The sequence below is a fragment of the Schistocerca serialis genome, chromosome 11 (assembly GCF_023864345.2).
Source record: "Schistocerca serialis cubense isolate TAMUIC-IGC-003099 chromosome 11, iqSchSeri2.2, whole genome shotgun sequence".
Taxonomy (NCBI): domain Eukaryota; kingdom Metazoa; phylum Arthropoda; class Insecta; order Orthoptera; family Acrididae; genus Schistocerca; species Schistocerca serialis.
The window spans coordinates 181,615,236-181,638,097 of NC_064648.1; the positions used below are offsets into that span (position 1 = coordinate 181,615,236).

The 22,862-nt window shown below is 40.3% G+C and overlaps 1 protein-coding gene across 3 annotated transcripts in view; it reads right to left on the minus strand.

Moving 5' to 3' along the window:
• Window positions 1-9,192: 9,192 nt before the first annotated feature.
• Window positions 9,193-22,862, minus strand: part of LOC126427139 (zinc finger protein 665-like) — a 48,581-nt gene continuing 34,911 nt past the window's right edge. For all 3 annotated transcript variants that reach the window (XM_050089365.1, XM_050089364.1, XM_050089363.1), the window contains one exon: window positions 9,193-15,133. In XM_050089365.1, the coding sequence (XP_049945322.1) occupies window positions 13,594-15,133 (1,540 nt within the window). In that variant the 3' untranslated portion in view covers window positions 9,193-13,593. The remainder of the gene's footprint in view (window positions 15,134-22,862) is intronic.

A 22,862-nucleotide genomic window follows, 5' to 3' on the forward strand; every position in this document is an offset into this window, starting at 1 on the left:
CGCCTTGGCTCCCTTTGGATCCACTCAGTGGCTCCGAACACCACGAAAACGCCTCGCCTGCTCCGCCCACCACACATTGTAAACAAGCCGCCTCCCGTGCCGCCAGAAACATTTCCGTCATCACCAACGGCATGGTTCACAAGCTTCGCCTCATGCCAGGTCCCCAGATCTTCAGTAAACCATGATGACTTTGTCCCAAGCGCCTCTCTGCCTTAAAAATCAGATTTATGAACTACTAACCTCTGGCGTCATTGAACCCTCTGCCAGTAGCTGGTCTATGCCCATACATATGACACCCAAGAAAGACGGGTCCTGGCACATGTGCGGAGACTACTGTCGACTAAACAGACAAACAATTATGGACACTTACCCCATACCCAACATTGCGGACTTTACCAGTTCCCTCGCAGGTGCGACCACGTTCTCTGGCATTGATTGCAAACGGGCCTACCACCACATCCCCATGCCACCTGAAGACATCGAGAAGACAGCAATCACCACCCCAATAAAGTTATTTCAGTTTCAGTTCATGCCCTTCGGTCTGAAAAACACAACCCAGACCTGGCAGCGCTTCATCAACGAAGTGCTATTCGACCTAAAATTCTGCTTTGCATATCTTGATGACATTCTTGTATTCAGCTCCTCCCTCGAGGACAACAGCCAACATGTGCAAACTGTTACGAACACTCTCGCGGCAGCAGGTATGGAGACCAACCAGGACAAATTGCAGCTACATCAACCCGCTGTCATTTTTCTTGGTTTTCGGGTCTCTGCCGACAGCATTTCACCACCCCCTTGGAAAGTACAAACAGTACTAAACCTACCCAGATCTTCGTCATTCAAAGAGCTCTGGCACTTTCTGAGGAAGGTTAATTATTATCGCCGACATCTACCTTGGTCTGCAGAGATTCAGGCTCCACTGACGGACGCCTTGGCAGGCACCAACACTTCTGGATCTCGGCCTGTTCCATGGATCCCTGCTACGACTGACTCTTTCACTGCCCTCAAAAATTTTCTTGCCGAGGCCTGCACCATCGCCCATCCTCATCCCAATGCGCAGCTTTTCATCACCACAGACGCAAGCGATACTGCCATCGACACTGTCCTTAGCCAGACAATCGACGGCCAAACTTCGCCTCTGCAGTTTTTCTCGCACAAACTCACCAATGCAGAATAGAAGTAGTCTGCATTTGACAGGGAGTTGCTCGCGGCCTACAAAGCGATTAAGCATTTTAAAACTGACGTTGAGGGACACCCTTTCTATGTTTTAATGGATCGCAAACCCCCGGCTGTGGCCATTGCAAACTCGCCAGCTGACCCGCCTCCTCGCCACTTCAGATACATGGACTTCATATCTCAGTTCACCACTGATGTCAGACACATAAAGGGTGCTGACAATATAGTTGCTGATTTCCTTTCATGAGTCGACACCGTTCATTCGCTGTTAGACCTCTCTGAACTGCCTAACATCCAACCCGCCGATGAGGAAACACAAAACCTGATCTCAGACTCTACCTCTTCACTACACTTTGTCCGCACTGCCTTCCCTGGCATTTCTGGTGAGATTTGGTGTGACGAAAGTATGGGCACATTATGCCCCCTCATCCCAACCATGCTTCGTCTTCAACGCATTGCTTAATTTAGCCCACCCCGGTGTTAGTGTGTCCGCCCGCCTCGTAGAGGAGTGCTTTGTGTGGAGAAATGTCAACGAGGACTGCCAGCAATGGGCACGTTCCTGCGTCGCGTGCGAACACTGCAAAGTACACAAGCACACATCCCCCCTCAGCGCCTTTTCGATTTCTCCTGGGCGTTTCCAGCATATTTAGATTGACATTGTCGGCCTCTCTCCCCCTCCAATGGCTTCTGTTATGTTCTCTTTTCTATCGACTGAACGAATCGCCGGGTCAAGGCTGTCCCTCTCCCCAGTATTACAGCAGAAACTGTTGCTTGAGCTTTCCTTGAGTCATCGGTATGGCATTTCAGATGTCCAGCTATCATCACGACTGACCAGGGCAGACAATTTGAGTCGGCCCTGTTCAACGGGATTTGTAACATTTGTAACATTTTGTAACATTTGCACCCGTACCTTAGCATAACACCCGCAAAGTAACAGGCTAGTCAAGCACTGGCACCGCACATTCAAGGCAGCTCTTCAATGCCACGACTCTCTTTGGATGGAGGCCCTTCCCCTTGTGTGACTCTGCATTCAGGCGATCTATAAGGAAGACCTCAAAGGCACAATAGCCGAGTTCGTATACGGCCAGAACATTGTTCTCCCTGGCGAACTTGTGAGCCCTTCCGCTTCTCTCCCTCAGTCTGACTTACCTTCCTTCGTGAACTGCGTCTGACGCCGCTTCATCAACCTCTATATCCCTCCAGTCATTCCTACAGTAAGGTTCATGTCCTGAAATCTCTGGACAATTGTGAGTACATCATGCTCTGAGATGACACTGTCGGTGCTTCCCTCCAACCTCCATATACTGGCCCATACCGAGTTCTCCTGCACTCAGCCAACACCTATGACATCCAGATGAAAGATTCACCTGTTACAGTCTCTCTCTACACACTTAAAACTGCTCATGTTGAGCCTTCTTCTACCCCTCTTCAGGCCATGACCACGCCACTCATTGTCGTGGCTCATGATGTTCTGACCACTCTCTCCAGGTCAGACTACACTCAATCAAGTGACTTCCAGCTCCAATCTTCAAGCTCGCCTCCGACCTCGCCCTCTACTCCGGTCTCACGCACTCTGTCGAGTGACCACATGCTCCCCACGTCGAGCTTACCTACAATCACACCCTTGCCGCTGGGCCCTTTGCCGGTCCCTTCGACCTCTCCACCATCACCTGCCTCGCCCTGTCGAGGTTTCTCACACCCCCCGTCTTGAACGTGCCCTTGCTCGAGGTGTTTGTGCCTGTCCCCCCCCGGACATAATCCATGACATCTCAATAATGCTGCACGATATACACTGTTTGTCATGTGTTTCTCTTCATCCAGTGCTCATGACACAATCGCCGCCATTCTCTGCCTGGTGAAATGTGTTCCCCTCCTGCCCGACGTCGACCTAGACATGCTTCGTGTGTTCATCACACCCACTGGTGACATCACCGTCGTTGCTCCGTTCCACCTGCAAACGGCTGGCCTACCTGTCGCCGCACAACCAGCACACACAGTAAGACGCCCGGCTCACTTCAACGACTTTCAGGTTCGGTGGCCAAACCTTCCTTCACGACATCTACCCACACAGCTCTCTGACGATGCTGTCGAGCTGACCGTGGTCGACTCCTCGACTCCTGTGGGCCACGCCACACCTGCCAACGCCATACTCCCCCCCCCCCCCCCCCCCCCCCGGTCTCTGAAGAGTACTCTGTATAGGTGGGAGGCTACGTGCCACACCAACATCGATATGTGTTCATCTTTGGACTCTAAGCATTATCTGTGGCTGTTCCACCATGTTCAAGTCATTTCTTTTTGATCCTTGTATGTCTTAAGGTTAATAAATGAACTATTGCTAAATGGGTGTGATTATTGGTGCAACAAACCCGGTAATCCTCCTCACAGTCATTTTTAGCCATGCTGGTAGATTTACATTTCCCCAGGCCTCTTCAGTTGTTTCAGAACCAGCTGCCTTATTTCCAAACTTTTGGCTCATATACTGGTGTTGACTAGTTTTCTGTTCAGTGTCAATACATTTGAAGTAACATTATGTAAAGTTTCCTTTTACTTCACATTCCTCAAGAAAGAATTTGTGACATACCTGGACATATATCAGCTTGTAGTTCCTTGATGACAGTGGTCACATCAATAATTTGACTGTAAATATGGGGGGATACAGTGTTATCTACATCCAATAATAGTGTAGAGAGACAGACAGACAGACAGACTGAGTTTCACAGATTTTACTTCCATAAACATCAGCCCTCCCTTACTGAATTAGTTATGACCAGTCTGTGTCTTTCTTCTTCTTCTTTCGTTTCACCCTCTTTGGGATATGCTGGATCAATCATTTCTTTGTGTGTTGTTCTTTTCTTAGGGCCCAGTATTTCTTCATTCTTTCTGATCTTTTCCTCTCTTCTTCCGAGATGCAGGGTTTGGACTTTTGTGTAGATTTGTATTGTATGTTTTCATTTTTAGTAATTAATGTAGCTATTCGGTCAATAAGTGAATTTTCTGAAATCTTTAATTCTACTAGGTCTTCCTCATTTTCTTTAAACCAGGTGGGTTTCATTTTGCGGTTATGGAAAAAGTCAAAGATTTGTTTAGTTAATCTGTTGGAATTCATTATGAGAAGATAACCATAAAAATTTATCCTCCTTTTTCGCATAGTATCTGAAAGTTTTTCAATTTTCTTGTAGAGTGTTTCATAGTTTATGTAAATAATCATATTGTCTTGAAATTTTGGTCCTATGATTTTTCTTAAAATTTTTCTTTCCTTTAGCTTGAGTTTCTCCATTTGGCCTCTGAAATTCATCTTTAGTGTTTCTGAGGCGTACAGTGCTTCTGGCTCAATCACTGTCTTGTAATGTGTAATTTTGGACCCCCATGAAAGGGATTTTTTGTTGTATGTATTTTTTGTTAGTTGGAAGGCCAATTCAAGTTTTTTTTTATATATTCCATTGCTTTGCTTTCCCCAGCATTCCAACTAATCCATTCTCAGAGATATTTGAATTCTTTTACTATTTCAATCTTTTGTTCTTGAACTTTGAAGTATTTACATGAATGCTTGATGTTTGTCAATACCTTAGTTTTTTCAAAGGAGATGTGAAGACCTATTTTAGCTGCTTGTTTCTTTAGTTCAAGGATTTGCTCCCATGCTTCTTCCATTGTTTCAGCAAACAGGACCATATCGTCTGCAAAAGCAATGCAATTTACTTTAAGATTCTTCTTTTTGCAACCCAGTCTTATACCACTCTTAATATTTGTGTTCCATTCTCTGACAACTTTCTCAAGCACACAATTGAACAGCAACGGTGAGAGCCCATTCCCCTGTTACACTCCTGTTTTTATTTCAAATAGTTACAATAATTCGGCCATAAATTTAACTTTCGAAAATATATTTGTAAATGTCACTTTTATAATATTTTAGATGTTCTCTTACCCAAACCAATTTCTTCCATGACTGATAATAGAGATTCTCTATCAGTTGAATCATACGCTTTTATGAAATCAATGAAGGAGATTATGTATGTCTTTGCCCTTGATTTTTGGTATGCCATGATGTTTTTGAAGTTTAGTATTCGTTTGGAACATGATCTACCCTTTCTGCCCTGTTCAAAAAGACTTTAGACAGAATCTTGTATGTTATATCCAGCAGTGATATTCCTCTGTAATTGTTGGGGTCTGTCTTCAAACCTTTCTTGTGGATGAGAGCTGTTCTCCATTCTTCTTCTTTCCAGATTTTATCAAAAACACACTGAATGGATGTAATTGCGTTTTTGTCAGCCTTTTTCCATAGTTTGGCCACTATTTGGTTTTCTCCGGAAGCTTTGTTGTTTTTAAGTTCTGAAATGACCTTCTGTAGTTCTTCAGTCGTTAGTAGTTCTGAATCTGGCTTCTCACTGTTATTTGGGATGGATTCAAAATTTTCAAGGATGGGTTCACAGTTCAAGAGTTTCTCAAAATAGCTTGCTAGTATTTTGCAATTTTCCATATTACTGTGAGCAATGGTCCCATTTACATCTCGAAATTGGAGGGTGGGGGCTTTGTATCTTGATAACCTTTGTTTGGAAGTTCTGTAAAAGCATCTTGTGTTGTTTGTAGCAAATTCTTCATCAATTAGGAGGAGAGTTTTGTTTTTATGTCTTCTTAACCCTTTTTATATTTTTATCTACCAGTTTTCTAACCGTAATGAAATTCAATCTGCTTTCTGTGATTGCCAGTTCTGCCATGCCAGTTTTCTTGTTTCAATGATGGCATCACATTCCAGCGACCACCAGGCATGGTTTTTACTTTTTATGTTAGGTGCTATCCGTTCGACTGTAGTAATGAGGCTTTGTGTCTGAATGGTTTCTGTGGATTTTGTGAATTCATTTGATTTTAATATCTTTTCCGCGCTGTACTTCTGACTCTTAATTTGTTTCATGCTGCCTTTCCTGTTTTGGATGACTTTGAACTTAATTTTAGAAAGGTAGTGGTCTGAATCCAAGTTTGCATCCCTGAGCACCCTAACATTCAGGATATCCTTGCAAGAAATCTTGATTGCCAGATGATCAAGTTAAAACTCCCCCAAGGCTAGGATTTGGGGATATCCACGTCTTTTGTCTTCGTGGTAGTTTCTTCAAAGCTGTGGATTTAAGAATTAAATTGTGTGCTTGGCGAGGTTCTATTAGCCTCACACCATTTCTGTTTGTTCTCTTGTGTGCAGGATAGTCTCCAACTATTTTCTTATATCTTTTCTCTTTACCAATCTGTGCATTAAAGTCTCCAAGAAGAATGATGATGTTTTTATCTGGAATTTTCTGAATAATGCCATCTAGATGATTTCAAAAGGCCTCCACTTTTTCTTTGTTTTTCCTGTTATGTGCATTTATAATTGTGTAGATTTTGTTTGTGCTTGTGAATGTAAGACTTGAGATTCTTTCTGATTGGGAATCAAAGTCAACTATTGAGTTCAAGATTTGTTTGTTGATTATAAAGGCTGTTCCAATGTGTGGTATTTTTTTCATTACCCTCAGTCTCACTTTCCCTTTTTATATCCTATAACTTTCAGAATCAAAGGTATCTGTATCCATGTATCACATTTCGTGAATGGCTGTTATGAGTATGTTGTGTGTGTGCATCAGGTTAGATTATGCCTGTGTTTGTGTAGATAGAAAGTAATTGCCTAAACTTAAAACAAAGTAAACAGTCTCTAAAAGATTTAGTAACTCAAGAAATATTGTTTCCATCTAAAAAACAATTACCATAGCTGAAGAAGTGGAGAAACATGAGGCAAGTCTGCTGCAGGTAATTGAACGGACAAGTGACAGCATCATGGAACTTCAGGCAGCAGTACTCCCTACAAGATATGGGTGATCAGAGAAGGAAATAGACCAGATGAAGAAAAGGAACTCAAAGGAAGAAATATATATGAATTAGGGATGCTGTGACACCTGGCAAACAGGTGACACTGTCACACATTTTTCAAATATGTGTCATCAAAAATAAATGAATACAACAGTGATGTACAAAGTGTTAGCCTGTTCAAGGTGCAGTTAGTAGTGCATAATATGAAGTTGTATTTTCAACCAGTTGAAATACTTCAGGTACAAAGTCTCCTGCACACCATCCATTTCAGACTACTTGAGTAAAGTGATATGTTTTTGCACCACAGTTTTCACTTCAGAGCTTGGTTATTTTTAGTTTACTTCGTATTTCCATTTTTAAGTAACAGCATAATAATTTGCCTCAAATATAATCAAATAACAATACAAATAGGCACCTATTATCTTATAAGGTAAAATTAAGAAATAATAAACGTTATTCTCATAGGATATACCAAATATAAATATTCACTCCCATTATTATTTTTATCCTAGGAAGTTCCAATGTAACTACTAAATAAATTTTTCTTGATCACACTAATGAATCAATTTGCATTCAAACTGACAAGTAAAATAGTACAAAATGTTGAAAAATTAAAGCCTAACACACTGCAGACACCATGAACATTCTGTGATGTAGTGGCTGTCGAACAGCAATATAAACATTTAAGATTAGTATAATGAGGCAGAGTACAAATGCATCCTTTACTACATATAACAATACTTTTTTGCAGTTAGTGTCCTACATTGCATCTTTACCCTCAGTCATTGTAAGCACCCAGTACAAGGGATCTACCAACATATGTGTAAGAATCTGAAATCAGGCTGAGGAAGGCTATGTCATGAGTTTTCAGAACTTTACAGCTTGTGTAAGAATCACTTCAAGTAATGAAATCCCTATTTTACTCATGTAATCGACCTGTTTCCAATACTCGTGATAATGAATCTGTACCATAGAGAAGTCTATTCAACAGTAGATCATGATATTTCCTGTTTAATAAACTCTCCACTTCGCTTCATTTTTTAACTATGTTTCTTCAAAAATTGCATATCTTACATTAATGAAGAGAGCTTTTGAGATCAGTATGCTGTTGGAGACATTGTTTTGAAATTTCTTTCATCTTTTTATATTTTTTCTATAATATTTTGGAAACCAGTTTCATTCATCTTTTTACTTTTAAGAACCTTAAGTAGACTTGGATGTCATGGCCTGTACTTTTTACTAGTTTTCTGAAATTTAATAACTCAGAAACTTTTATAGATTTTGGAATGAGACTTTAATCAAATAATTAGTATAGTGTGTTCAAAAATTCAAAACTGTGGAATACATAGTGGAGTGAATACTGATATTTATCTTTTGTACTGAATTACATGTAATTTTTATTTTAGGTACACTGTACTGCCACACTATTCAAAATAAATGATTGAAACAAATTTTATTCTTTTAATCATTGATTATTTGTTGTGTGTAATTTAAAAAAAAAAAGCTTTTAGAAGTAAATTCTTTTCTCCTAATAATTTAAGAAAATGTGACATGCTCCAGCTTAGAATATTTAATATGTTTCTGAATGATGTGGTTTACTGTGTAGACAAGCACTATATTACTATTGATGCAAAATTTTGTTTTTGTAGCTTTAGTATTAGATGCGATAATTACACCTAAATATGCAAAAATGTTGATCTGGAAAATTGAAACGAAAGATTTATATGTTGTTTTCTTCTCAATGATAACATTTCAAAACATTCCAGCTCAATAATCTTGTTGATTCTGGATGTTCTTTCATGTTCCCTAGTTTCTTTCTTTTCTTTTTATTCTGGCCTCCTTTGTCGTGCTTTCAGCAACTTTTTCAGTTTCAGTGACACATTGCCTCACTTCGCTGCAGCTTTCTCACTTCACTGCAGTGTAGCAATTTCTTCATTTTTACGATTTCCAACATGCTTGTGCTGACTACCATACAATTTATGATTGCTATTTTGGAATTTTACAATGTAATATGATTGAAATACACAGTCACAAGAACAAGCTTTCAAAACACACATGAAAAACATAAGTAAACTTGTATTGATAGAGAGATCAATTTCAATAAATCCATGCTCTTAGTACAGTCCTTATGTTCTTTGAGGATGTTACACACAAAAATTGCATACACACACATCACTGACTCTTTGGTGAGTAGTAGTGAATTGTTGATTACATTGAACATGGAAATATCCTACGATAATTTATTTTGAACAAATTAATACCTATTTGAAAATGTGTAAAACCTGAAGCTATTGAAGTATGGTATTCTTGCAAAATTTAGGACAAAGAGTTGAGCCACAAATTCTACAAGATGATTAAGATGAGTATTTTCATTGTTTTCTAGTTTATGCAATAACTAACTTTGAAACAGTTATTCTAGATTGACATTTCCCAACATCTACCAATTTAAATTTATAATCTGGTAGTCCAGGTGAAGAAATGTTCCTTTTAAAATTAAATAAAACAACAATCACTCATTGATAGGACAGTGAAGGTGGACTGTTAGATCATGCAACACTGAACAAGTCAGAACTTAATTAAATAAGGTATCTGTCCATCAACAAAACAACTTATCAGAATATTACTGAGCAAAAGTTATTTAATTACATAGTTTCTGCAGTACATCTGCTATGACATCATTTGACCTCATACTGAATCGAAGTAGAAACATACTTCTTGCATATGATAAGTTAATATCTTGATCACATCTCAAATTCTTTCTACTAGTTCTAGAACAATTTTGAAGCTGAGGTTTTTTGCACAAATGGTACTAATGAGGGGAAGTCAAATGAAAACCAAACACTCGTCACAGTGAGACCATGGAATTATTCCATTGAAAATTAATCACCATGTACATTAAAACATTTACCCCACTTGGGACCCAGGATCACATTCACTTTTGTACTTCCTTGTCCAACTGAAAACCATGTCCACGCATTTCTTTCTTCAGACTGCCAAACGACATTTTTATCCAAGTGTAAGACAACCCTGAATATAAGACGACCCCCTCCCCCCCTTTTTAAGAGGCTCCTTGAGAAAAATGTATTTTTAATATATTCTGACTATTTAGAATTACAAACTTTTGTGCATGTGAGACATCTCACTAAAAAGTTAACAATGGATCTATTTTAAACGTATGCAATTTATTCACTGTCTACATTTTGATAATACAAGGACAAATAAAATAGCCTAAACAAAAAAAAAAAAAAAAAAAAAGAAAAATGGTTTACATTAATTTTTATCTTCACTGCCTTTTTTGTTTACTGTCACCTGTGGTATCACTATTTTTAATCATCATCATCATCATCATCTTAATAGAGAAGCTATGAAACTTATATCTTTGTTATCATAAATATTTGGATATTTATTCTGAATATGTTGCGAGTTCTATGGTTGTGGTTATGGTGGTACCTGAGAACAACACTGTTTTTACAATTTAAAGAAAAACAGCCCTCGGTCATTATTTTTAACAAATTAACCTAGTTTCAACACTGCTAGGAGTGTCTTCTTCAGAATTTAAAATAAAGAATGGTCTATATTCTATAACATGGTCACAGAATAATGACTAAAAACGTAAGATAGGGTAGAAGTATGGAATCGTAAAAGACTGACAGTACTTATATGTGATTTATAAAATAATAAATATGCCAAATGGGCATTAGTCAAAAAGATATTTAAGATAACGAAAACAGTGATTGCGAGCCACTAAGGGCTGCTCGTTACTTGCGTGGTGCTGGTTGCAAAAGCTGTTTTTTTCTGAACATACAGCAGATTTTGTGTCTATCCTGACATCATAATTTTACAATTTCTCTTGGTTCCAAACATATTGTCTGCCCACAGCTCTTGTGAAGAACCAGAAGCTGACATGTCTTATCATTACTTCATACCTGACGGTGAGTGTTGACAACATTGCTAAACAAAACTCGTAAGTACGTCGCTGGCTCCAGTCTACACTTTTGCTGCCTGCTTGCAACTCCTTTGCCCACACTCAAGGTAGTTATCACCCAAGATGTCACTGTTCACCTTCCAACCCTTCCGTACTGCTGTGCTTGAAGAATAGTGAAATACATACAGCAATATCCCCTATGGTGCAGCTCATATGCAACAGCAGCAGCTCAGTCCAATTGTCGAACTTTTGATTGTCCTGTGATTTAGTGAGGTATATTGATACTATCCCCACAATGATCTTACCACTATTCTTGGGATAACAATTGCTGTCAGTTTAATCCGATTTCTTTCTTATTTCATCTGAATGTTACCATCTTGTTCTAAAACCAGTTAACATGCTAGTGATGCTATTCACCGGTATTCTAAAATGTGAACAGTCTCCGAATTACTCACTTGCAACCCCCCTGGGAAATCATTACAGTTTCTTGTAACCAAATAAAATATTGACTTCAGTTCAGAATCAAATAAAGGTTTTTGAAGGAAAGATTTTCACCTTTTAATGTTACTTTTATTTAAAAACCAATAAACATCCATATGCTAATGAGAAATTTTGCTGCAAACCTGTTCAAATCCAACAGAAGTTTTTAAGTTGATAGAATTAAATTCTACTTCCTCCTGAGTTTCACAAAACTGTCAATTTTTAAACAGAGCGTTAGACTGTTGTAGTGGCTATCATAGTGACTGCTTCATAGTTTCTTATTTATCCCTTGCACTACAGTCATGATTCAATTGTCACACAATTGTTCGAGTAAGGTCAATACTGTACTGAGTGCTTCAGCATATTGGGAAACCTTGAGCTTATTCAAATGAAGTCATCACTACACCCTATCCTTTGGAATGCTTCAAAATAAATTTGTGTGAAACCTTAATAGCCAAAGTGTCATTTGTAAATGGATGATGAGCTCTATATTAATCTATCAAGTAATCTAGAAAAGTTGACCTCAGCAACAATAGTTTAGTCTGGGAATATAAATTGACCCCATGGTTTTCGAATTACAAATTTGGGAAAAAACTTTGTCTTAGTCAGTTAAATATGGTACATGAAAATCACATTGTGAAGCATCTGGGCTGTACAGAGGATGTTGCAGTGATCCCAATCAAATTGCTGGAGCACAGCTTTAATCCCATTGGCAGAGAGTGTGTGTGTGGGGGGGGGGGGGAGGGGGGGGGCATTACCAACAAAAAGGATGATTCCATCTGACCGCATCCTGGGTCTTTCGACTTTACAGCACGTCACAGTGTCTGCACAATGTCTTTGCAGGATTGAGCATTGACTGTGGTTCCACGCTCAAGGAACTCAATGAGCAGAGGGCCCCTGAATTCGAAGGAGGATGTCATCATATCTTACCTGAATTTGTGTTAACAGCTTTGGCCTTCCTTGGCAGGGGAGAAGTGGAATGTTTCCACTGTTGACTTTACCATTTGCCCTCAGGCTTGAAATGGTGCCATCACCTTTTGTCCCCTTTGACAATGTGGATGCCCTTTCTTGTGGTACCACAGTAAATGACTCAAGACGTGACACCATTCTGTGGATATTTGTTCCTCATTCAGTGGATGTAGCACCCATTGTGCCAAAAATTTGTAGTAATGCAAGCAATCTTTGATGACAGCATGCATGGAGCCATGACTAAAGCTTACCTGAACACAAATTTCATCCTCTGTTATTCATCAGCGTACTCAGATCTGACCATCAATCTGCCCCCCACATCAGGGTTAATAGCTCAACAGGTCTGTCCTGGGCACGGATCTTGCAGTGATATGTGCCCTTCCTGGAATCTCCTCTGTCACTTGTGCACACATACCAGGGATGCAGTGTTCACCGTACACAGCTGATATGCGATGATGAATTTTGTGTACTCTAGCACCCTCAGCCACCAGAAAATGAACCACACCTCCCTGCTCTTCTTCACTTGCCTCAAAGTCAACAGCTGCACGAACACACCCCACCCGTACACCAACAACCAAGGCCATTACCCAACGCCTATGTGGTCCTCTCATGTGGCATTATGCCGTTACCATACCACAGCGGTGACAGTACCAAAACATAAGAATAGTGGAGCCACCTGTCGCTGGGACAGGTATTATGGTGGGTCTTTGGTTTTCATTCGACTGGCTTTTATATTTAGTTACTTTTGTATTTTTTGCAATATGAGAAGCACTGAACATCATAGAAGTAATTCCTGGAACTATTTTTGCACAGTCTAATGTATATCTTAACTCGCTTAACATTCCAGTATAACTGTTCCACTGCACACACACACAATTTTCTCTACTCTGATATGAATAAAAGAGCTGAAATATTCATTTTAAGGATTGCTGGCAGTGTTGTCCAACTGATTATATATACTCTCTATATATATAAAGAACACTCTGAAACAGCAACAACAGAAATTACACTTTTTACATCCACTTTGCTTGTTTGCAAATACACTTACAAAACACAGCTAACAAAATGAAATACATATCACAAAATGAATTTGTCAGAATAAAAATATGAACTGTCACAACAAACAGCCAATTAATTATTCACAGTAAAGCACTTCATTACCAATCTTGCACTGAAGTTCAAACACTGAATTAAGTACAAAATTTGCTGTACATCTAACTAGGATGGGAGCTTTCAATATGTGAAGCTACATGCCCTTTCCTCTTAAAATGTGCTTGCATATGCCTCCTGAGATCAACAGCCCGTACAAAAGATTTGCTACAACAATTGCATTTGTGTGGCTTCAAATCAGAATGTACTAACAAATGAACTTTGAGCTCACTACGTCTAGCAAACAATTTGCCACACACATCACACTGGTGTGACTTTAACCCAGAATGTACTATCGAATGGTACTTGACCTCACGAAGTGTAGCAAACAATTTGCCACAAACATCACATTTGTGTGCCTTCACCCCCAAATGCAATAATGCGTGGGATTTGAGATTACTGACTAAAGCAAACGATTTTTCACACACAACACATTTGTGTGCCTTCACCCCAGAATGCACTAATTCATGGTTCTTGAGCTGCCCAAGTCTAGAAAAAAATTTACCACAAACATTACATTTGTGTGATTTCACTGCAGAATGTAGTAGGGTATGGGCTTTGAGATTACTAGGTCTAGCAAACAATTTTCCGCAAATATCACACTCATGTGACTTCACTGCAGAATGAACTAGGCCATGAACTTTGAGTTCACCAAATCTAGCAAACAATTTGCCACAAACATCACACTTGTGTTTCTTCACACCAGAATGAACTATTGCATGGGATTTGAGCTGACCAAGTGTAGCAAACAATTTCCCACATATAGCACATTCCTGTGCCTTCGCTGCAGAGTGCACTAATGTATGAGCTTTGAGGTTATGAACTGTAGTATACAGTTTGCCACAGACATCACACTTGTGTTTCTCTGCTGCAGAATGCACTGATTTGTGATTTTTAAGATGATCAACACTAACAAACATTTTTCCACAAACATCACATTTGTGCGACATTACTCCAGAATGTACTAAGGAATGGGTTCTGAGAAGAGATGCATAAGCAAAAGATTTGCTGCATACATCACACTTGTGTGGCTTGGCGTGTATAAGGCATGAGGAAACTGTTTTACCATTTTTTTGACAGAGAGACCAGCTACTGGGATCACAGTAATAGCCCTGTGAGGCATAATAAATGTTTGCAAACTGTCCACATGAATCACTAACAGTGGGTGCAGTTAGAGCAACAGGCATGTGATCTTTTGCAGTGAATATATTCTCGCACACATCTCTACAGCTGTGAACCTCCCTGGTATCAGGAAATGGTTGTGCAATCAAAGTCCTGCCATCCTCCTTCATACTGACATGCTTATTCAGGGCATCATTGTCAAGAAACACTTCTCCACAACATCTACAAACATGTAATGGTGGCTGTGCAGTGTCAATGTGAGTGAATACATGCATTATGAGGCTGTATTTTGATGAAAATCTTTGCAGGCATGTATCACAGGTGAAGTCACAGAATTCATTATCCATCTCACTCATGTTATCTGCATTGCAGAAGGAATTACTGTGCGTGACAGTTTCCTGTGTCAGCTCATCACGGGTCACAGCTGGAGAAACAGTTTCTTTAAATGAAGAGCCATAGTTTTCATTGGACAGATGAGATGATCTGAAACATCGAGATAATCAAATAAAAATGAATAAGACAACTCTGAGTGAAGATATATAATTACTTCTACATTACTTGTTATGAACATAAAAACAATGACTCAGTTACTTTATAAAATTTGAAACACACAACTGAAACCATGGCTGTTGAGAGAAAAGCACAGTAACACCTGCAGGAGAAGCACTGAAAGGAAACACACTTGAATTTACCTCAGAACATCAGAATCATAACGAAAAATCTAAATCACATCAGCTCCACCTAGACTTCAATTCAGTCCCCCTGAGAGAAATCGAAACTCTGGTTTTACTTTCACAGTGAACATAAACCAGCAACAGCTGAAAAATAGATCTGAACATCTTATGCTGGTCATGCAGAAACAAACTGCTGGACAAAAAAGTATGTAGGAATTCACCACCAGTTCTCACTCAATAATTAAACCAGAGCAAGTTGCATAGAATAATTAATATTTATGATACTAATGATCATGGATAACTTAGAACAATCAACAACTAATAATTAGTTAATTTATTAGTTTCCTTACATTTCAGTCTGAAAACAATATCATCAGGGTGTCTAAAAGTCAATTCACATAAGTAATGAGAAAACACTGACCAAATCTAGTACTGTGCACCATATTAACAATTAACAATCACTAAAATACTAAATTTTATTCACACTTACACCAGGCAAAGTGAATACAATGTTAGAAAAAAAGACTCTTAGTCATCATATATTAATATTGGCTACTTCTCATATTCAATCACAGATTGCCTGGGGTATGGCATGAAATCTTCTGGCACACAAACACAATTCAATCAGGGCTCAATGTTCCCTCTAGGTATGTCAGAATGAGTGAGTCAAATTATCAATGTACATAACAAGTAAATTTGGAGTTCATATGTTCATCACTGACCTTTTCCTTTATCTGTAGTACATACATTTTTTTTTAAATGTATAATGTGATCATAACAGCAATCAAACTTTTATAAAATTTAGGGTTTTGAAAAATAGTTTGCTGTAAAACTAGTGTGTCACATAATCTGGCTATCAACTCTTCTAGCCACTGGAATTCTTATAAAAATCCTATTCAAGAAAACCAACTGTACAACATTACACTGATCAGCAGAACATTACGATCACCTACCTAATAACCAGTATGTTCACCTTCCACATGGATAACAGTGGCAACACATCATGGCATGGAAGCAATGAGGCCTTGTTAGGTTGCTGGAGGGAGTTGGCAAGACATCTGCACACAGAAGTCACCTAATTCCCACATATTCCAGGGAAAGGGGTGATGAGCTCTGATGCAACGCTCAATCACATCCAAGATGTGTTTGATCAGGTTCAGATCTGACAAGTTGGGGAGCCAGCACATCAAACAGAAATCACCACTGTTTTCCTTGAACCATTTCATCACACTCCTGGCCTTGTGACATGGCATATTATCTTATTGAAAATTGCCACTGCTGTCGGGAAATGTGATTGTCATGAAGGGATATGCATGGTCTGTAAGAATGAATGTGGTCTGCAACCAGTGTACGATAATTCCTGGCCATCATGCTGCCTTCACAAGCTGCACTGGACTTGCAGATGCCCACATGAATGTTCCCCAGAGCATAAGGAAGCCATCGCCAGCTCATCTCTGTCCCACAGTGCAGATATCAAGGAGCTGTTCCTCTGGAAAATGAAGGGTTTGCACCATCCCATCAGCACGATGAAGAAGGTATCGGGATTCATCAGACTGTGCAATGCTCTAACACCGTGCCAGTGTCCAGTGCTAATGATCACGAGCCCAGTACATACATAGTTGCCGATGTTGTGGTGTTAACACTGGCGCATGCATGGGTCATCAGCTGCAGAGGCCCGACGTTAAGCATTTGGTGCACTGTGCGTCCATAGTAATCTGTCTAGCATTAAAGCCTAATGTTACTTCTGGCACAGTTTGCCACCTGTCCTGTTTTGCCGATCTGCCCAGCCTATTACATCCAACACCTGTAATGAGGGATAGCCACCCAACCCCACAACGTCTGGACATGGTTTCACGTCACTAACCACAGCACTCCTCAAATACCTGACAAGTCATACAGTTTCTGAAATATTTGTGCCAAGCCTCTGGGCCATCACAATCTGCTTTCAGTCAAACTCAGATAGATTGTACACCTTCCCCATTCTATGCAAGGATGGCATGCTCACTGATACTACGTGCACCATGTGTGTGTTTGACTAGCAGTCTTTGCTCGGCAGGTAATGTTGCTATCGCTTGGATCAGTTTATGTCAATAGCAGGTCAGTGGTCATTTTCACTGATCAGTGTATGTTACCCAACAGACAGTTCCACTTTGTGGTGTATATTAAAACATTATATATGATACACGATATTTAACATGGTCATTGCTACAATAAAGGTATATTGTTAGTATTATGCAACTTTCAAAGAATGACATACAAGCAGATAAAGTTGATATTTTATACAGAATAATGGACTACTTGTTACATGAGCCTGCATTACACAATAGCATAAGTAACTAGAATAATTAAATCACTGTACTATAATACATGGTCTCTAGAAGTCCTATGTGGTCTCTAGAACATCACTACATGTCACGCACTGTGTACAAAATACAAGGCTGGCCGTGAAAAGTGCAACATCATGAAGGTGCCATGTAACAAATGTCAAAATGGTGAAAGGTGTACTGGATGCCTAAATATGCAAATAATTGGCATTTCAGTGCAATGTTGAGGTGGGAGAGAAAGGACTTAGGGGTGAGCAATAAAGAGATTATTACTGAAATAAAAAGTGGAAGACATGGTAAATAGAGAACATGTAATTCATTATACAAAATGCAGGGGGTGGTCAAGTTGCTGGTGGTTTGGAGGAGTAATTCAAACAAAGTTTTGGAGGAGTGACGAAAGGATGTACATGCCCAGATCATAGGCTGATGGCAAAGAACTCCAATTCTGGAATCCACACTTTGCCCACAACCTCTAGCTACTCATGTAATATCCTAACAATATTGTGTAAAGGAAAGTTGCTACTCACCATATAGCAGAGATGCTGAGTCACAGATAGGCACAACAAAAAGAGCATCACAAATGTAGCTTTCAGCCAGTAAGGCCTTTGCCAAAATTAGACGACAAACACACACATTCACACTCATGAAAACGCAACTCACACACAAATGACTGTAGTCTCAGGCAACTGAGGCCATATCTAACATCCTACTCCATTTCATATTGGTGGCTTACAATAACCAATGCGTCCAACTGGGGGAACCATGTCTGGCACAGAAGTATGTGTCTGTACTAAGTGTGAGCTGCAAGAGCAGTCTTCTGATAAGTAACTCAGAGAGAAAAGACAATCCTTCCATCCAAACACTTTGCAATAAATTACTGCCACTTTTTTTCCAACTGAGTGGCCATCTACACAGCAACTGCACAAAGCAGGTGGGAGAAATGTCATCAACATTCTGAATGTAAGAAAAAATTATGCAGCCAGTCTCTCATTGTGAAGTCACATTTGAAGGTTTGTTGTTTGCGACAAGACTGTGTTACTCATCATGTAAAAAGGAGGAGAAATGTCCACCAGTATGTGTCAGAATTTGACAGGTCCAGGACTGTGACCTGTTGAGACAGTGATTTACCATTCTGTGATATTGACACTTGCATTAGTGAAGATCCCATGACTATCCTGTGAATGTGGGATCAATAAATTAAGGTGGGCCAAGTGTAATTTTGGAGCCTGCAGGAATTATTTCACCATGAAGTCTGATGTCCAAGCACATTGTCAGGGCATGAGATTTTCCAGATATTTTTGGAAATAGATAATTTCATTATGGGGATGTGAAATCCCATATTAATTTTGAATGTAAATGAACAAGCTTTATTGGTAGAATTGTATGAATTTTTGCTATCCAGAAAATGCAATTAGAATATAAAGTTTTAAGTATCATGGAAGAAGATTTATTAGAGGGCAAGTCCTGTTTTGTATGTTTTATTATTTGCATCGGGTATTCCACCTAGTCTGCATGCCATTCCAAGAGAGTAGAAAATGGTCTTGCAGTCTTGATGGGCAAGGTAATCAATGGCAGCAAACAGTCTTCTGCACCAGCAATGCTGTCAAGGAATACCAATGACCAGAAATTTATATAATCAACTTATATATGTATGTATTAAAAAACAGCTGTTATTCATTATCCAGAAGGTCTCCAACGACAACATCCTTACCATCTAAATGTGCTGTATTTAAAAGGCACAATAAAAGCCTTAAAAGATCTGAGTTGCAAGATCTTGGTTTTTAGTAAAAATTAAGTTATTCTACACATAAGAAGAATATTTAACAAGTCGAGGGTTCACAGACTGCTCCAAGCTGAAGATCACAGTGAGGTAACTTAAAATAACCCTCTCAATGTATAAAACTGGCGTGGCTGTAGTAATTGATATTCACATGGTTGTGAATTAGGAATTGGGAGCCTGTTATCCAGCAACAAAGTATGAGTGTATGTATCTTCATTCTCAAATAATTTCCTTTACCAATGTAAAGCCCATGCTTCATGATCTAATATAAGTATTTTACGTAGGCTCTGTGAACAATGCCATACTTATCCCTAACTAAGCAGTCACCAAGTAAGATTTCTTGAGTTGCTATTACATATAAACACTGTTACAATGCATGTATTCAACATTTCTTCAATATCTTTGTAGACTGTTGACCTATTTTGTAATAACAATGGAACTTTTTATAAGCAAGTTGAACGTCATAGAGGTTTTCAGTGATAATAAATGTGTTTTAACTTAAATTTACCTATAATAGTGTCAAATTGGATATTTAAATTATTTATGCACTTATCATTTTATCTACTATACAAGAGCCGTGCGGTCTGAGGCGCCATGTCATGCCCCCTCCTGCCGGAGGTTCAAGTCCTCCCTCGGCCATGGGCGTGTGAGTTGTTCTTAGCATATGTTAGTTTAAGTTAGTTTTAGTAGTGTGTAAGTCTAGGGACTGATGACCTCAGCAGTTTGCTCCCTTAGGACTTCACACACATTTGACATTTTTTATGTACAATATACACTCCTGGAAATTGAAATAAGAACACCGTGAATTCATTGTCCCAGGAAGGGGAAACTTTATTGACACATTCCTGGGGTCAGATACATCACATGATCACACTGACAGAACCACAGGCACATAGACACAGGCAACAGAGCATGCACAATGTCGGCACTAGTACAGTGTATATTCACCTTTCGCAGCAATGCAGGCTGCTATTCTCCCATGGAGACAATCGTAGAGATGCTGGATGTAGTCCTGTGGAACGGCTTGCCATGCCATTTCCACCTGGCGCCTCAGTTGGACCAGCGTTCGTGCTGGACGTGCAGACCGCGTGAGACGACGCTTCATCCAGTCCCAAACATGCTCAATAGGGGACAGATCTGGAGATCTTGCTGGCCAGGGTAGTTGACTTACACCTTCTAGAGCACGTTGGGTGGCATGGGATACATGCGGACGTGCATTGTCCTGTTGGAACAGCAAGTTCCCTTGCCGGTCTAGGAATGGTAGAACGATGGGTTCGATGACGATTTGGATGTGCCGTGCGCTATTCAGTGTCCCCTCGACGATCACCAGTGGTGTACGGCCAGTGTAGGAGATCGCTCCCCCACACCATGATGCCGGGTGTTGGCCCTGTGTGCCTCAGTCGTATGCAGTCCTGATTGTGGCGCTCACCTGCACGGCGCCAAACACGCATACGACCATCATTGGCACCAAGGCAGAAGCAACTCTCATCGCTGAAGACGACACGTCTCCATTCATCCCTCCATTCACGCCTGTCGCGACACCACCGGAGGCGGGCTGCACGATGTTGGGGCGTGAGCGGAAGACGGCCTAACGGTGTGCGGGACCGTAGCCCAGCTTCATGGAGACGGTTGCGAATGGTCCTCGTCGATACCCCAGGAGCAACAGTGTCCCTAATTTGCTGGGAAGTGGCGGTGCGGTCCCCTACGGCACTGCGTAGGATCCTACGGTCTTGGCGTGCATCCGTGCGTCGCTGCGGTCCGGTCCCAGGTCGACGGGCACGTGCACCTTCCGCCGACCACTGGCGACAACATCGATGTACTGTGGAGACTTCACGCCCCACGTGTTGAGCAATTCGGCGGTACGTCCACCCGGCCTCCCGCATGCCCACTATACGCCCTCGCTCAAAGTCCGTCAACTGCACATACGGTTCACGTCCACGCTGTCGTGGCATGCTACCAGTGTTAAAGACTGCGATGGAGCTCCGTATGCCACGGCAAACTGGCTGACACTGACGGCGGCGGTGCACAAATGCTGCGCAGCTAGCGCCATTCGACGGCCAACACCGGGGTTCCTGGTGTGTCCGCTGTGCCGTGCGTGTGATCATTGCTTGTACAGCCCTCTCGCAGTGTCCGGAGCAAGTATGGTGGGTCTGACACACCGGTGTCAATGTGTTCTTTTTTCCATTTCCAGGAGTGTAATTAAGGTCAGTAATCATAAAATGGAAACAATGACAAAGAAGAAAGCAATAAGTACTCACTTGATGTCTGACAAAATACTCAAAAGAAGAAGTATCTAAGAGGAAAAAAAGGAGCAGAAATAGAAAAAAATATAAAGATTGTTACAGGGCTTACAGGAGAGACTTACTGGAAGGAAAGCCATGTTATGCATGCAAGTTATATGCAAGGAAAAAGCTTTTAAAGCATAGAATGAGAAAAAATTGAAACATGATGAGGAAAATGAGAGTGGACTGGAATGAAAGAAGACTCATTAAGTCAAATTAAGGCAAATGATTATGCTCACAGTGAAACGGCAAGAGTTCTGATTCACAGAACTGGGATAATATGTAACACAACACTGCTGCTAGTCAGACATAATGATGATCAGATTTGCAGACACTATAGTCATCTTAACAAACAATGAAAATGAACTTTTAAGAAATGTTGAAAACATTACAGTCTTCTGTAAACGAGTTGGCGTGATAAAAGGTAAAGTACAATTAAATAATAGAAACATGTACCAAAGAGAATGTAAAATGGAGGTATGCAGCAGAAATAAAAATATAAATATCAGTGGCAAAGTTGGTATTTGCAAATACTAGGATATTTGAAACTCCCTGACAAATTAAATTTATTTGCCAGACTGGGACTCGAACCTGGGACCTCCACGTTTCACAGGCAGGCATTCTACCACTTGCCCATCAAAGGCAAAGATCCTTGGTTTGCACTCAGGTCTGGCACACAATTTTAATCTCTCAGCAAGTTTCATATCAGCGCACACTCCGCTGCTGTGAAAATTCATCAGGGATAGAATCCCCCAGGCTGTGATTAAACCATGCCTCTTCAGTATCCATTATTCGAGGAGTGCTAGTCTTGCAAGGTATTCAGGTGAACTTCTGTGAAGTACTTGCAGAAATAAAACTGTGAAGATGAGTCATCAGTCATGCTTGGATAGCTCAGTTGGCAGAGCGCTTGCCTGTGAAAGTCAAATGTCCCAGGTTCGAGCTCCAATGTGGCACACAGGTTTAATCTGCCAGGCAGTTCCTTATCAGCGCACACTCCATTGTGGACAGAAAACTCATTCTAGTAGGATATTTGGCAGCAATACTGATTTCACATCAAGAGCCTATCAGTGATGTCTATTGTGTGGATCATTCTGTTATAAAGAACTCTGATTCTGTGGAAAGAAAAGAGAATCCTGGGGATTTTGAAATATG